Genomic DNA, 17404 nt, shown 5'->3' with positions numbered 1-17404 from the left:
CACACACACACACACACACACACCATGCTAATCTTCTGCAGACAGTGGCCTAAAATTAAGTGTATATTTAATAAAACTATATTAAACATGAAAATTATTCCCCAAGAAGTGAAGGATGACTTTTGTAAGAGATTCAACATAAGGTAATATTCATAACCAAGATTTGTCACTACAAATCTCTGTAATGAACACTCTTCTTAGAATTCTTCCCCATTGTTACTGTAAGCAGCCTCACATGTGATACAAATGCTCACATGGAAATGAAGATTTCATATTTTGGGGTCCTGTACCTAAATGATAATTACCTACTGTCCCTGATTAGTGTTTACACTTGAAGTAAATTAGCATTACATTAAACAATTCAAACTCAATGTCTTTTGCAATCAGCTGTTAATATTAGACCATTTATGTCTGGGAATAATTTCATGTTAATGTCTATACACTTATATACAATAATTACACCCCAGATATAGCTCAGCGAATCAGATCCCTGACAAAAAACGTAGTAAGCATCCTTTTCACAGCATAAATTTGGAAAGATAGGAGATGAAAGGTTCCACTGAGGGGCTGGGGGTATAGCTCAGTGGTACAAGTGCCTGCCTGGCAAGCACAAGGTCCTGAGTTCTATTCCCAGTATGAAAATAAATAAATAGCTGAAAACACTAAAAAGGGCACCATTTCTGGTCTTACCAGTGTTCCACTGAGATCTTCAAGGCCCTGAATATTACAATATGTCAGAGTCAGAAGAGCCCCAGAAGTCTTTTGTCCAAATTTCATTTCACAATTGAGAAAACTGAGGCACTGAAACCTAACGAAGTTCACACATATAGTCTGTGGAGGTAGGGGGAGCAGGACTCTCCCCTGTGAGTCTGACTTCCTATTTTCAAAGATTAATGACTCGATCTCTGATGTGGCCAGAACGTCCCGTGTACTAGTGAAGCTGGAAGTCCTAGGCAAGGATACATCCAGCCACATTAGCAGCTCTTGCCACAGGGAGAGTTGTTGTGTCCTGAGGCTTCCCATTCATACCTAATACTCTGTGATCACCAAAGCTCCTGGAACAGGAGGCAGAGCTGACCGCAAACCCCAGCTTCTACCCTCTGGATCTGCCACTCTGTTCTCGCTAAGCCCACAATTCTCAGAGCTGTGATTCTCTGAGATATTCCCAGCTAAGACTGAACACAGCATGGGACAGGAGGCCGAACATAGTCATGGGACAGGGGTTTCTCCAAAGGGTGACTTTGGTTTGATTCGCTGTCTAAGACTTTCTTGATATTCAGTCCTTCCTTTCCTTTCTCAGATGTCACACCAGCAGCATAGCTTCCCATGCCTTCATCTGCTTCATCTCCTTTATCACCCATAGAAATTTCTACCTGGTCCTATCTTGGCTTAGGCTTCAAGCTAACTCAATCCTAAAAAATTTTTCAGAAAATCAGAATAAAGCAGAGAAGTATATATATTTCACTCTATCCTATAAGAAGAGTGATGAAAAATAAAAACAAAATAGAAGAAGGCAGCCTTAAGAGGCTGAATGACAATTATTTTCTTAAAAGAAAGACAAAATAGATAAGAAACAAACAAACAAAAAAAGCTCCTTGAAGCCAGGGAAAAAAGGAAAAGAGAAGTTAAAGAGATAAACATAGTCTGCCCTAAATAAGGAATTAGAAAAAATAACATATTTTTGTTCAAGAGTGACAGTAACCCAGTGAAACCTATCAGAAAGGAAGAATAAACTCTTAGGAGAAGAGTAGACTGGAAAGAGATCCTCAGAAGGAACCAGGAAAATATGTGAAGCCTCTCTTAAAGCTCTAGATAGAGTCCATGATCAGACAACAGAGAAGCCTACATATGCAAGTGGGTGACAAAGAATGTAGGCAGATTCAACAGGGTGGAAGAGATTAAAGAGAGTACAAACGCTTTCCTTCTCCTTCCACACGGTGGTGAGTTCTAATTCCACTTTGCGTGACAATGGTCTGGGCTGCATGTCTTGCTTGACCAACAGAAGGAAGCACTAGGCAGAGTGGTATACCAAGACTCCTAAGACTAGGCCTTAAAAGGCCTCGAAGCTACACTTACACTTCTTGAAACACTCTTCTGAGTGCCCTGAGCCGACATGTAAGAAGTTTGATAACTGTGCGCCTGTCATGCTGGGAAAGCCACGTGTAGAATCTCTATCAACACTCAGCTGAGAGCAGTTCCCAGCCTCTTCAAGGCACCCTGCATGAGAAGGAAGCTGTGTAGGGCTCTCCCAGCCATCTACCACCTGAGCATCACCTCTGTCGATGCCCCTATGGGAAAGGAAAATCACTCAGCCAAGCCCAGCCCAAATTCTTGACCCTTAAAATCATTAATATTTCTGAACTATGTTAATATTTCTGCTGTATTTCAACTTACCAAAACAATGTTAAGAATGCATCTTTATGGTGCTAATTGATCATGAAAGTAATCTAGTAATAGACTACATAGGATGTTTATAATGAAGCCATGTGTTTATTTCTAGACTTAAAAATTTTAGACAATCATTTACTAAGTCATTCTGCATTGCCTTGAAAAATTGTAGACTTAGTTCAGTTACACAAATCAGTAAGACCTTATTTATAGCAAGAACTATTCTGTTGAAATATTGTGCTATAATGTGGGACCATGTAAATGTTTTTCATGATTTCTATCAATGTGAAATAAAATTTAATTCTGACTTCAAAGATAATTCATGAAATATAATAAAAATGGATGTCATCAGGTTGGTTTCAATGGTTTAATAAACAGCATGAGCATTTCAAAGGACTATGGATGAATTTCCAAGTGAAAGTTTTGGGAAGTGAGCATGCATTACTGCCTGTGTCCTGGGTACATGCTGGGGAAATGCATGACTTAGGACTCTGAAGAAAGACACAAAAGAACTGGACATACAGAAGACATAGACCACATAGTGATTTAATTATTAGATTAGCTATTGGTCACATAAGATAATACCTTTTGGGTGGGAATATCTCACTTAGGAAGGTAAATATGGATGAGATTTGCTAAAACTGGAGGCTTCTGGAAACTTAATTGACTTCATTGACTTCATTTCTTTCAATAAGAGAAATCCCGAAATCTGTAAGCACTTGTCAGAAAATCAAAAGAATGTGCCAGAAACTAAATAGAAATAAACATAGGGAAAGTAGCTCAGATCCAGAAGGAAAGTGACTTACGTGAGGGAAGAGTAGCTGTTAAATTTAACTGAGTCTCCCCAAAAGCATTAGGTATTAATAGAAGGGAAGAGAATATTGGGGCATAGTTCACTACTGGAAAATAAGACATAGTAGAAAGAAATACTACTCAAGCCTGAAATATTAAAAGGTGTGCAAAGATAGAACTCTGAAAAGCACCTGGCTTAGGACCTGATCCTCCCTGGGCCTGTCACAGCCAGATTTCAAGAACATTGAAAGTGGACTATGGATGAATTTCTAAGTGAAAGTTTTGGGAACCTACTGAGGACGTTTCTGAAAACAAAGTACTTACAAGAAATCCTCCATGGAACACAGAGAGCTAAAGGCCTAAGAAACTCTCTAGTGGGACTGGGGATTTAGCTCAGTGGCACAGCGCCTGCCTGGCAAGCGTGAGGTTGTGAGTTCAATTCCCGGTGCTGGAAAAAAACAACCCAAAAAAAAAAAAGAGAAATTCTCTAGTAAGAGGCAGAGACAACAACGCCATGATATGGAACCAGAATGCCAGTGTATCTTATGTCAAAAGAATATTTTCTCACTTCACCTAAGAATTTTGAAAATTATAGAATCCTTCATACATTTTTAATGTGATAACTAAAATTTTTATCATAGATTTAAAAACAAAGTTGGAAAGGATATAATTTCCAGGTAATTGTATATACTGTCATAAAATAAAGCCATTGTTCTGTTTTTTAAATTTATTCAGTGGAATCTAACACTAAATCAGCTTCAGCGTCCATTTAAAACTGCATGAATAATCATTCTTTCATATTTTGTATCTTTTTATCATTAAATTTATATTCCTACTCCACATTTCCCTCATAATTTTTCCTTAATGTAATACATTTAAGTTTAAAATGTGTTTATTTATCAACCCTATTATTGTCGAACTTTGGATTTTTGTTTTACATCCTGTTATAACACTCCAAGTATTTTTTAGAAAGGACTTCTCCTTGTTGAATTGTTATTACAGTTATCATCAGAAAAACTGGTCAAAACAAATAGGTTATAAATAATTATGAATCATAAAATTAACATTTTACTATTTTCTCCAGTGAGATGAATGGGCTTTTTAAATTTTTCTAACGCACTCATGTATCTCTGATAGGATATTGACATAATGTTATAGTGTTAGGGGTAAACTCTGAAAAATCTGGTTCCCATTAATCCATGCAGGGGACTAGGAGGAGTTCATACAACCATGACACTTAACCCTCTGATCACCTTTTGAGTTATGTCAGACTACTGTGTAATCTGTCATCAAACAGTATTTTTAATGATCTGGAAGCTGATAACTTCTTTAAAATGGGAAAGGAATCCAAAACCACTTGACTTGCAAAAGCATTTGTTACCTATCATTAAAGTCTTTCATTTGCTTTTTCAATTTCTGGGAAAAATTCCAAAAGTACTTTACCAAGATTTATGAAGTAACTATTAATTATATCCATCACTTTTTCACTTAGAGCACCTTGGATCACCCAGCTTATTCAGAAATAATTGAGAAAACCAAAGCATTAATTTCATTGTCAACACTATTTTTAATAAAATATTTTGTGTTTCAACTATGTTTATCAAAATCTTGACACTATGGTTCTTGCTTATTTAACTTAATGAAAATATCTACCCTCTAAGCAATCAGCCAAGTTAGGGTTAACTTTCTCTCAGTAAAGGCCTGACTTCATTTTTTAATTGAAAACTGTTCTGAAATGTGTTTCAAGAAGTGCTATTGGCATAGCAAGAGAAACCACCAACAGACTGGAGAGACAACCCACAATGTGGGAAAAAATGTTTGCCAGCTGCTTCTCAGACAGAGAATTACTATCAAGAACATATAAAGAACTCAAAAAAATTAGACCTCCCAAATTTAAAGACTTAATCCAAAAATGGGCATCTGAGATGAATACACACTTCTCAGATGAAGAAATACAAACAAGAATTAAATAGATGAAAAAATGTTCAACATCACTGGTCATTCAAGAGATGCAAATTAAAACAACACTGCGATTCCATCTCACCCCAGAAAGAATAGCCATTATCAAGAAATAAACCAATAATGAATGCTGGCAGGGCTGTGGGGAAAAGAAACCCTTCTCCACTGTTTGTGATAGTATAGACTGGTGCAACCACTGTGGACATTAGTGTGGAGATTCGTCAAAAGACTAGTATGGAGGTCCCATTTGACCCAGCTATTCCCTTTCTGGGTATCTTCCCGGAAGAATTAAAGTCATCATACCACAGTAATATATATGCACCCATGTTTACAGCAGCATAATTTGTAATAGCTACATCTTGGAAACCACCCAAATGCCCATCAACCAAGGAATGGCTAAGAAAGATGTGGTCTTTTAATACAGTGGAGTACTACTCAGCCATAAAGAACAATAAACTGGAGACTTTTATAGGTAAATAGATACAACTCAAGACCATACTCACAAGTGAAATGATGTTTTACACACACATGTGTAAACATCACATTGTCTCCCTAGAGTGAGAAGCTAAAAGAGTAAATAAGATCCAAAATGTACAATAGATATTGTAAAATGGGAAGAAACTTCAAAATGAAAGAGAAACTGAGATGGGAGAAAGGAGAAAAGAAGGAGGGAAAAAGCAAAAAAACCCTATCGTGTATATATATATATATATATATATATATATATGATAGTTCTACTAATTTCTCTTAGTTCATTGAAAAGTAAGGTTTGTGCTAATATTGTTTGGACAACTAAATGACTATATCTCATACTCTGAGTAACTAATTTAAAGATAACAATACACTATGTATTAACCATTGTTATTCTTCTATTATCTTGTTTTGAATTTTTGCTTTTTTCCCTCTCTAAAATAAAAAAGAGTTTTACTTAGAAAAAAGAAATGCTAAAAAACACTGGAAAAAAATTATGAAAATCATACCATAAGGCAAAATACTAAAAACTGTCAATATTAAAATAATGTAATTCTAAAATAGAATTTGATTTATTGGCATGTTATAAAGACAAGATAAAATAATTTACTGAACTTTCAATAATGCAAAGAAATATTTAGCTAACATTCCCAGCTAAATAAATCTAAGTATATGATAAAAGGCATAAGATTTCTTCAGTAAATGGGTTTATGTGTGTACTGAACTTTGGTGCTCAAGTTTAGAGATATAAATAAATAAGAATAGAAAATTTTAAAACCAGAAATAACTCAATTAATTTTAGTAGTTCTCATGCACAAAGTTCATTAAGTACTTAAGTACTTAAAGAAGAAAAAAGTTAGACATTGCATAAATCTAATTAGTCTAGCTACTTAGCAATACATTTTCTCTTTTTTATATGAAGTAGAAATTAGTACAAATATTTCAAAAAATACTTTGGTGAAAATGACTTTAACTACTTTTTTAAATAATGTTTTAGAAAATACAAAATTATGCCTGTGTTTTATCCAGTGCATCTTGAAAATTTTAGTTGTTCTCAAAAATATTCCAGTCACATTCAGAATAATCTGTATCACTAACCTTCAGAGTCTTTAGCTCTTGAAAGATACTTTCTTTCCAGCTAATGTCATAATCTAGACATGAGTATGAAAAATAACTGAGAGGCATTGCTTTCATTTAAATACATGCTTTAAAAGTCTGTTTTTAGGGCTTGATGTGTCCTGCCAGTTCTCTCTCTGCTCTGCTCTAAAGAAACTATCGCTCAAGAGGAACATACTTTGAGAATAAATGGCTGGAAAGGATAAAAGACATCAGAAACTTTCATAACCCTCAATCACACAGTTTTTATCATGTATCTGAATTCAGACAATTCCCATACTTTGGAAAATACAAAATTTCTAACACCTCTCTCAACAGACATATTTAGAAAACATAGAAATAATTAGCGAAGGCCTGGGTTTTACCGTTCACAAATGAAGGCATCTGCTTCGCTTGCTTCCCCACTCCTCCCCCAGGTTTCTGCACCGCAGAGCAATGGGCTGTACGATTTAGGATGAAAGATGAGAATATCTTCTTTTGGAAAGTAATAGAAGCGCTATGGAAAAACTGAGCGTATTATTAGGAAGACTGATTTAGAAACCAAATAAAAACTGCAGATCTGAAACAAGATTTTCTTAAAATCGTATGTGTTTGCATTTCTCCTGGGAAATGTTTAGGAGCCTGGGCAGTGCAATGCACCTGAAGTGGTTTGAACATCACTGATCTAAATGACTTCAAGGAGTCAAAATCAGTGCAGCCTGGGGTGGGAGAAACAGCATTCAGAGGGAGCTGGAGATTAAAATGCTTGTGATATGTTAGATAGAAAGTGTGTAAATCCACCAAGTCCACATAAAGTATGGCAAACTCCTGCCTGTGCAGGAAGATGAAATGGTATCAAATTCTCTTCAATGGAACAGGGACATTTTTCTTCCCTATATGGTGAAAATAGTACCACAATTATCCTATCATAACTGCTTCCCCCTAGTGACTATGTGTTCAAAATCTTTATGGATAGTGGGTAACTAAAGTACACTGACTGGCAACCTCTCCAGGCTGTAGCTAAAAGTGTATCTGCTACCCAAATTTATTTTCTCAGCTACAGTGAGCATCTGAACCCTTTGGCAATTCTAAGGATGGAATCCTGGGGCAAACTGCATGGAGCTCCAGGCCTTGTGATTGAGAATTGGCCTATTTTAACTTTCTGTGAATGTAGGGGTAGGATGAGATAATACTGTGTATCCAAAACTCTTTGAGTTTTCCAAAGAGTTAGAAAAACAGTAGATATTGACAATTCCTAAAGGAACACCCTTCCCAATACTGTAGATAGCTGTGAAGCAAACCTTCCTTCCTGTACTCTAGAATGAAACTCTACTGGATGAGGTGAGCAGAGTGAGATTCAAGTTTTGTTTTAGTTTGTGTGCTAGTTAGTGGTTGGTTAATTGGTGGGTTGGTGGTTTTTGTTTACAGAAATGGGATAGAAGGTATATTAACATTTTGGAAATCTATTTCTCATCCAGAAAGTACATTTGGATTATCTTTTTCTTGTCATGTAATCTCACTGCAGCTTCTGCTTACCTGTATTGGACCTCATGGCTGAGCAAAATCTGAGTGACAAACAGGATAGGAAGCAAATTTTGAGCTTTAACTTCAGAGCATCCTTAGCATTTATTTCATGACCAACATTCTGAGTCATTTCCAAACATGCTGGAAGCAAAATCCAGATTGCTCATGTAATTCCAAAAAGATTCACATGGAGTAGGGGTTATTTGGGAGAATGGCTTCGTGAGGTGGAAAAGGACCTCACACAGATGGCAGACCTCCTCCTGCAAAGGAGGCCGCCACACTCCTCTCAGCACCCCTAGGTGGGGTGATGGTAGCCATACCACTTCCGAGGATTCACTCCCCACCCCTCCAGGCCGCCTCATTGCCAGAAGAAGGATGAATTATGATTGATAAGTCTGGAAGAAGGAACTGAGCATGCTCAGTTTAGGAACTGCCTTTGCCCTGAGGAAGGTCTCCCTAGTCTGAGCTTTGTCGCAGGGTTGGTGCTTGTCTCAGCTAAGGACTAAGGATACCCACCTTTATCTGGGACAAGAAGGAGAAATTTAGGCATGAGGTGAAGTTCTAACAAACTCACTTAGCTCCAGACTCAAAGCTACGTTCCTTGGTCAGTTATATTTTAATAAAAGTGATATTTTAAATAAAATCACTGACTAAATGAATAGATGAGTGAATATAACACCCATCCACTTGAAGCTGAGTATCAAATCCAGACATACAGGTAAAAATTGGTTCATTCAGGACAGCATCCCTTAAACCATCTTCAAGCAAGCCAATTTTTGTCAAATTTTTCCCTTCTTGCCAACCCAGCTAATCCTTTATTCCGAGGTAGACTAATCATAAATGTTCATTAATTTCCATTGTTAGCCCCTAACATTTAAGCCTTAAAATATGTTCCCTACCAAGTAGGTAAGTGATCTTAACACACAGTTAGGAGATTAAAAGCTTTTTTCAGAAAAACTCTTTGGGTTCTCTTAAGACACAGCAGGTTTATAGTGAATAAAGAGATGATACAGGCAAGAGAGTGTTATCTCATGTGTTCTTACCCCTAACCATACCCGCTGAAGAGAGGAGGAAACCAGGAGTCAGAAAAAGTGAATAACTTGCTCAAGTTTGCATAATCAGTCAGTACCAGTCAGGGTTTGATGTCTCCAAACTCTGTACTTGGCCCACTAGCTCACAATGCCCACATTCATAAAATTACATCCCATCGTGAGTGGAAGGAACCTCGCAGGTCATCCAGTCCAACTTTCACCTACTGTCTATGTCTTCTCAGTGACAGTTTGCCCGTCTTAGTAACAGGATAGGAAGTAACAGGAAGGCAAGTCCCTTCCACTACAGGGCAGCCCACTGCTTCACAAACTTATTTGGACATGACACATCTTGTAGAGTACATCCATTAGCCCTAAATCTGTCTACCCCAAAGAACAAAACCTTGTAGGGAGCAGAGTACCCATCTGTAGATTAAGCACCCCCCTGCTCCTCAGTCATTCCTCACTAACCTTGATCTTAAGCCTTTCCCATCCTCCTAGGAACTTCCTTTGAGCACAAATATTACCCATTACTCATCCAGGGCCTGGATACACATAATACAATTTCAGACAGATCCATGAAGAGCAATGCCAGATTTGAATTACATCCTTATTTTAAGCACTGCTTCACCACTTCCATTGTGTATGTTGTTGGGGAGAGGGGAGAAGATTATTTTTGTGTGTAAGAGCATGTGTAGCTCCCTAGTACTAAAAGAATGTTTCCCAAATTGCATTTCCTGAAACACCAGCTTCCCAGAATAAGTAAACATTTACTTTAACTTAAAAATAGTGATTCTACAAGTGTAGCATGTACTGCTTAACAATCTATGCTGGGAACTATTCAGGTCACTAGAGAGATGCATGCACTGGAAATACACAATCCGAATTCTTTGCTTATGGAAACTACAAGCCAGACAAGAAATATTGTAATGCATATGGACCTTTTGGAAGATTTGCAGTGCAGAATGGCACATCACAGAAGTTCTGATATAAAGAAGTAAATTTCATTTATGTGAAGACACCGCAACTATAGGGTCTTGGTACAATTCCTAGTATCCAGGAGAAAAGTATTCGAGTCATTTGTTTAGGAAACATATGATCACAGCCCTGAGCATAAATTACACTGCCTTCATCCAGTTCCTTCCTATTGTCACTAATGTCCTTTATGGAGATTTTATGACTCAAAAAGAAGCTAAAGAGCAGCCAAAACTTATTATGAGCATGGCAAGCTCAGCCCATAAGAGGCGGGGAGGACTCTGGGGCATAAAGGCTGAGAGCAAAGGGGGAAAGCAGAAAAGAAGGGAATCACTAGGAAGAAAACAGGTGATGCAGACACACAGAACAAATCCTGTCACCGCCAGTCAGGGGAGAGAGCTCAATGGGGTGAAATACCCTAATAAAAGCGTAGATGATCCAGCTCAGCTCCCAGCTGGGTACTGATGACCCAGGTGTCCCGACTTGACAATGAGGCAGAGACAGCCCCAGAAGTATGCGCATTAGATCAGACACTCCACCTACAGTGACGTCAGAATGAGGAAAAAGTAAAATGGACTATGCCTTGGGTTTTGGACAAAAGGCCCCAAAGGGATTCTGGCAGCCACTGGGAGCTTTTCCCAGGATTCTGTGACCTACAGCATCAAGGACACTGGCCCCTTTGCACCCTGGTACAAAGAGTTGCTGAGCTCTACACCCAGGGAGCTCTCACACCGAACTTAATACTTCTATTTCAGCCCTTTCCATTGAACCTGGGCATCCAGGCAAATGGACATAAAGATGGCCTATAAAACTGCGGCTACATCTGCACCCCTGCTCAGAAATTCTTCTAGGTCCTTTGTGCTGACTCCACTAATTTTCCACATCAGTCTTTTGATTTCTTCACCCATCTTAGGCCTCATGTCCCACTGGTCCTCTGTGAGTAGATGATTCCGTTTGGGCTATCTGTGATTGTCATGTGATTGTCAGCACTGGCTCAGCAGCTGAAGACTCCTGCCTCAATGCAGGAATCCCCATGTCCCAAGGCCCCAGCAAATGAGCACCCCAGCACCCCAATACTACAGGCTTTGGTCCCTCCTTCCAATTGTCCCAGGTTCTCAGGGGAGGGAGCATGGCTTTTGAGAATCTTCCTGTGATTGGGAGAGAGGTGATGCCTGGGACCAGACACACTGGCATGGCTGCAAGCCTAGTGGGACAGGGGGACTTGGATTGTGGCAGGTGATTCCGGCCAGCAAGTAAGTCAGCTACAAAGACCTGGGGTCTGTGCAAAAGCCATAGAAAGACAGGAGCCTCTGGGTCCAGTAGAGGGTGAGTTTGGAGAGTGATGTGTTATTTATGGGAGATTTTCACTTGGTGATGGGAAAAGAATGACAAATATGTAACCCAGTATTTCTGTAACTAAAAATAACATGTAAATACCTTTCATAATGAAAACCTTATGTACTGGGAGGCTTTTAGAATAGCAAAGGGCAAGGAGGGAATGGCACGTGTTTTAACCATACGACACGCTATGTACCTTCCACTTGCTTTTGCCCTTCCTTTCATTTTCCTTCTCTGGAAGGTTTCTCACTTCACAGATGGGGAAAATGGGGCTAAGAGTGGTTAAGGAAATTGACCAAAGTCCCATGGTGAAACAGTTTGAAAGTACATCTAGCTGGCTCCAAGAAAGCCTAATCAGCACCTTCCCCAGCCTCTCTCACCCCTCTTCCCTCCCTGCACAAGGACCACAGCTCTGCATCCCTGCCCGCACTGACCTGCACCTCCCGTGTCAGGGCCAGCTCCAGCAGCTGGCTGAAGTGCTGGCCCAGGGTGCTCAGGGTCTCGCTCACGCAGGCCTTCATCGACCTCAGGACATGCTCATTCTCCACCTGGAGGCACCTGGGGAGAAGAAATCATGGGTGGGCTTGGGGAAGGGACACATGGTCATCCTGGAACTCCTGCTGGGACCAGATACGGACCTGTTCTGAGCCTGGTATGTGCAAAGAGGGACTAGGGGAAGAATCAGAGAGGGAGTGTTCTACAGCTGGCTCATCTCCCACAGAGAGGTACTGGCTGGAGATGCAGATTCTTGGAACCTGTCACTAGGAAGTAAGGTCTGGAAAAGTGGCAGATCCAGATCCCTGGGCCTCTCCTTCAGACACTCAGCCATCACTGCAGCCAAGGTTTATGTTCTCAGTGATGTCAGGATGGGGACACCAGGGTGGGAAGCTGTGAAGTGGGCACTGGAGTGCTAGGGATAGCTAGTGCTCATGCTGAAGATGTGAGGCAAGGCCTGTGCCCCTTTGAAAACTGTCTTCCCTCATGTGCAGGAAGCAGCCTGGGGACGTTCATCCCACCAGAAGAACATGGACAGTCAGGTTCAAGTTCACCCCCGCGGCCTGCCAGTGTTCCATCCAGGAAGGCCAAAGACCCCACAGAGCCCCCAGTGGTGCCAAGATCCAGTTCTGTCCTCTGGGACAGGACAGACAAGGGTGAGGCAAAGTATAAATATAAGCCCAGGAGTGTGTACATGTGAAGTTGAGTGTGTGAGCACACATCTGAGTGTGAATGAATATATGTTTATGTGTGTGAAATACAGAGAAGAGCATGTGAGTGCATTTCTGTGATGGAGTGAGTGTGTGTTTACATAGCTGTGCATGAGCCCATGAGTGTCTGTGGACATCTGTGTTTATGTGCATGTGTGTGTAAGGATGTGAGTGTCAGCTTTCACCTTGCCTTGACTCTTGCCTTGACTCTGGGGACAGCGGGGGTTTTCTGAGGCTGTGAGAACCGGTTCCCTGTTACCAACTCCCTGAATATCCTCTTTTCTTTCATGCACAGGTCTTTCCTCTGCCTTTTATCTCACCCCGAGGGCCTCAAACTGGGACAGAAAATCTCAAAGGAATTTTTTGAGGCTTCTTGAAAAAGTTAATTAAAGGAAACTCCTGGCCCACCACTAGGCCTCCCTGTTCTCACTCCCACCCTTCCCAGTCACAGGATGAGGGGCCAGCCCTGGGGCCCAGGGTCCACATTTACCTCTCTGTGACTGCAGAGAGCTCTGAACATTTCTCCATTAGCAGCTTCTCAACCTGTAGGAAAATAGATCAATGCCATTCAGTTCAATAAGCATCAGCTCAGGGCCGGCTGCTGTGCTGGGCAAGCTGAGGCCTAAAAGTGGAGAACCAAGCGATCCAACTCGGGGAGCAGGCATTAACCTTTAACACTGCGATGTGGGTGGCAAAAGAGATCAGTGGCTTTGGAAGCACGAGGAAATAAAACTGAGCAATTAGGTGTAACAGGGCGTCTGGGAAGCTCTAAGACGGAAGGGTCAGTCTACCACTAAGTTGATACGCGCCGTCATCTTGCAGCTTCTCACCGTGGTGGTGCTTGCCTGAAAGGCTGGGCAGGTTAAATGAAATATGTGTGAAAAGTATTTAGCACAATGCCTAACACATGGAAGACACTCGGTAAAGGTCCTGACGGTCTTTTTCCTCCCTGCTGTGTTGGAAATGGGGGAGAGCTGAAGGCCAGGAAAGGTTCGGACTCCACACATCCCCGCCGGAAGGCACCGTCTCACCCAGCACCCACTCAGCCCCACTGCAGGGAAGCTGACCTGGCCCATTTCCTGCGAGGGGCTCCTGCTGGCTGCACTGTACTCGCTGACCATGGAGCGGGCGTGGCAAGTCAGCCGCACACTCATGCTGTGCACGCGGGCCCAGCGGTCCTGCGCCAGCTTCTGCCCGATCCTGCGCAGCTCTGTGCTGATGACCCAGCCCCGCTTGAGCAGCAGCTGCAGAGGGTCTCCGGGGCCGGGCCCTCCCGCCAGGATGAGATCACCCTGCGTGTCCTCCTCCAGGCTGATGGGTTTCGCCTGCAGGATGCACATGCACTCACACTCGGTCATGAGCTTCAGGTCCTCCATCCAGCGCTGAACTGAGTCCGCCTGCAGGAGGTGCAGCCTGCGGGCGGGAACAGCGGCAGAATGACTACCAAGTTGCCACCCTTGCAGAGGTCTTAATCCCATTCCTTAGGATGTTTACTAAGCATCTATACGATCCCAGACTATCAGATATTTTACTAAGCATCTACTGTATGCTCAGTTCCTCCCATTCATGAACCTTAAATACTACTCTCTTTATCTCTGTCTATCTCACAGGTAACAAGGCTGAGGCACAGAATTCTGGGAGTAGATGTCCAGACTAATAAACAGCTGGTAATGAGGGCTGGCAGAGTAGTCGAGGACCTTTATGATAAGCAGGAAATGGAAGTAACCTAGATGTAAAATAATAGTTACTTAAGGGAGCTATGATACAGCTTCATGGTTATATAATATGCATTTCCTCAAAATAATGCTCACCAGGAAGTTTATAGAAAGGGAAATGGGTACTAAGTAGAGAAAGCAGTATATAAAAATGTAAACATAAACAAAAACTACGCCAATAATGATAAAAAGCCATACCTAGAGAAAGGGCTTAAAAGGAAGACTTAAAATGCTACAGATCTTTGTGGGTGATGAAAATAAAGCGCTTTTTCCTATTCTTCAATTTTTTGCTAATTTTCAAATTTTCCATAGGGAGCATAGGTACCACTCTTGTAATGGAACAAAATTCACTCTATTTAGTACATAGCACCAGAACATAGATTAGATTCTAAGATCATAAATAAAATCCACTCTGGAATTCACTTAGTCAAATAAGTCAGTAATATCAGATAATTAATGAGGCACTGAACACTCAGTGAGTGCCGTATATTTAAATTCCAGGCACAGTAGGAAAAGTGGAGATGAAGACATCCAGTCTCCACTTTCCAGGAGCTTTCAGCCTGCACAAAGAAGCAAGGCCAGTAAATGAGAAAGCAAAAGACAATGATAGATTTCACCATCATTCCACAACCAGAGAAGATGCACATAGGTAATCACTATACTCCACAATGCATATAGGTAATCACCAAACTCTGTCTTCAACTCCAGCTGTCTTCTGATTGGTCTTCCTGTGCCTGATCTGTATCAAGCCATTCTCCAAGCTGATGCTTATTCATTCATTGATTCATTCATTCTACAAATAGGTACTTGGTACCCACAGTGCACCAGGTAATGTTCTCAGACCTGAGTTATAGCAGCAAACACTTTCCTTATGAGCGTTACGCTCAAGTGAGAGGACAGTTGATTAAAGAAACAATGAATGTGCTGGAGCTAGGAAGCAATGTATGTGATGCTAGGAAGGAAAAGAATACAGAAAAGAAGTCTGGGGAGGGCTTAGATTGGAAGGAAGCTGGCTTTGCTGTTTCAAATAAGTGGATTAAAGAAGGCTCATTGAGAAAGGGACATTTGGGGAAAGAGTTGGAGATGAGGGATGGAGCCATGTGAAAATCCAGGGGCAAATTGCCACAGGGAAAGAAAACAGCAAGTGCAAAGGCTCTGGGGCAGAATTACCCTCAGGATGTGTGAAGAATAACAAGATGGTCAAAAGAGCTGGAGAAGTGTCAGAAGAGATGAGAGACAAGCTTAGAGTGACGGAGGTAGGTATGGGGTAGACCTTAAAGCTGTGTAGGAAAAAGTAAAGACTTGGCTTTTGTTGAGCTCATACAACAAACAAAAAGCACTGATGGAGCCTATCCAGTGGAGCAAAGATATCAGGTAGGATTGAGATGATAGTCATACTCGAATTATCAAGGTTAAGACTGCCTTCATGCTGATGGCTATTTAACGAGAAGGAGCAGGCCTTCTGGAAAGATGTCATTTGACTATCACATGCTCTACAACTTTTAAGCACAACACTTACCATGTTTAACCAAGGAATCTGAACTTGCGATTTTGTATATAAAATTGCGTTTCAAGCTATTAAAAATAAAAACTTGACCAATGACCTTTCTCTTCATGAAAATAGCTATTCCATGCTGTAAAAAATTGTGAACATGGTGGTTTAGGGCTGAAATGTTCCTCCAAACGCTCGTATGTTTGGACACTGATTAGATCATCAAGGTGCTGTGCTCATCAGTGGGTTCATCTACTAATAAGTTCCATAAGTAATTTGCTGCTAGGAGGTGGAACTTGATGATGGTGGGTCACTGGAGTGACCTGGAAGGATCTATCGTCCTCCCTGGCTCCTCCTTTCACTCTGCTTCCTGGATGCCATGAGTTGAGCACCTTTTCTCCACTGTGTGAAGTAACGCTCTCAGGCCTGAGCCAAGTACCTCTCTGTATGCTTTTTTTACCTTGGAGCCAGCCATGGTCTGAAACCATGAACCAAAATAAACCTTCCCTTCTGTAAGTTGTGGGTGTTGAGTATTGTATCCAGTAACAGGAAAGTGACTAAGATAGTGTACATATAGGCATGTGTTGGGGTAGGGGTGGGTTCATCTGAAATGTGAAATCACAGTGCTGTGCTTCCCCTTCTATGTTATAAACTCTCTTAGTCTTACACACGTGGAACCATATCACATGCACCATTTGACTGTAGGCATTCCTAGTCTTCTACAGGCTATTATCACACCCTTATCTTTGCCTTCTCCCTTGGCCAACTCAAGGTAACATAGTATGTATCACTCCATATTTTTTTTTTTTGCTTTCTTACATTCTTACACAACTAACTGCACATATATTTTTAGGGTTTCCTGACCCATATCATAAATATGATCACAATATACACATCTTGCTGTATTATGACTTTCAAACTCAGCATGGAAATCATCCCAACTTACACAGTAGAATTATAAAGTATTTTTTAGATATCTGAAATGTCTGGAAATGATTGTTACCACAATTTATTAAACTACTTTCCCATTGGTGGATACTCACTTTGTTTCTAGTTCTTGACCACTATAAATAATGCAGTAATGAACATCCTGTTATCAGTGTATTGCACATCAGTATCTTAATTCTATGCTGTGTCTCCCTGGGAGTAGATTGTATTCCGTGGACGTTGCCATATTGGCTTCCAAAAGCAATGATGCTTCACAATCCCCCAATAATGTATTTAGGACTTTCTACATTAAAATATGTTGCTCCCCTGCTTAAATTCTTCAGTGTCCCCCAGGGCACTGTTAAAAACCCCAGAGAATAGGAAGGGAGGTTTCCTATCCTCTGGGATAGGAAGGCCTGGTCCCAGCTTCCCATTTCACTCATCTATTTTTTGCATATTCTCCCAACTCTCAGGATCCCTATCATAAACACATTC

The 17404-nt window shown here is 40.9% G+C and overlaps 1 protein-coding gene across 2 annotated transcripts in view; it reads right to left on the bottom strand.

The window, feature by feature from the left end:
* Window positions 1-17404, bottom strand: part of Insc (inscuteable homolog (Drosophila)) — a 100878-nt gene that overhangs the window by 53171 nt on the left and 30303 nt on the right. For both annotated transcript variants that reach the window (XM_013512094.1, XM_013512096.1), the window contains 3 exons: window positions 13843-14188; window positions 13266-13318; window positions 12005-12128 (listed from right to left, as the gene is read on the bottom strand). In XM_013512094.1, the coding sequence (XP_013367548.1) occupies window positions 12005-12128; window positions 13266-13318; window positions 13843-14188 (523 nt within the window). The remainder of the gene's footprint in view (window positions 1-12004; window positions 12129-13265; window positions 13319-13842; window positions 14189-17404) is intronic.

The sequence above is a fragment of the Chinchilla lanigera genome, unplaced genomic scaffold, assembly GCF_000276665.1.
Source record: "Chinchilla lanigera isolate Chin_1 unplaced genomic scaffold, ChiLan1.0 scaffold00013, whole genome shotgun sequence".
Lineage (NCBI taxonomy): Eukaryota > Metazoa > Chordata > Mammalia > Rodentia > Chinchillidae > Chinchilla > Chinchilla lanigera.
Note: the sequence above shows the minus strand (reverse complement) of the source record. Positions and strands in the feature narration are given on the sequence as shown.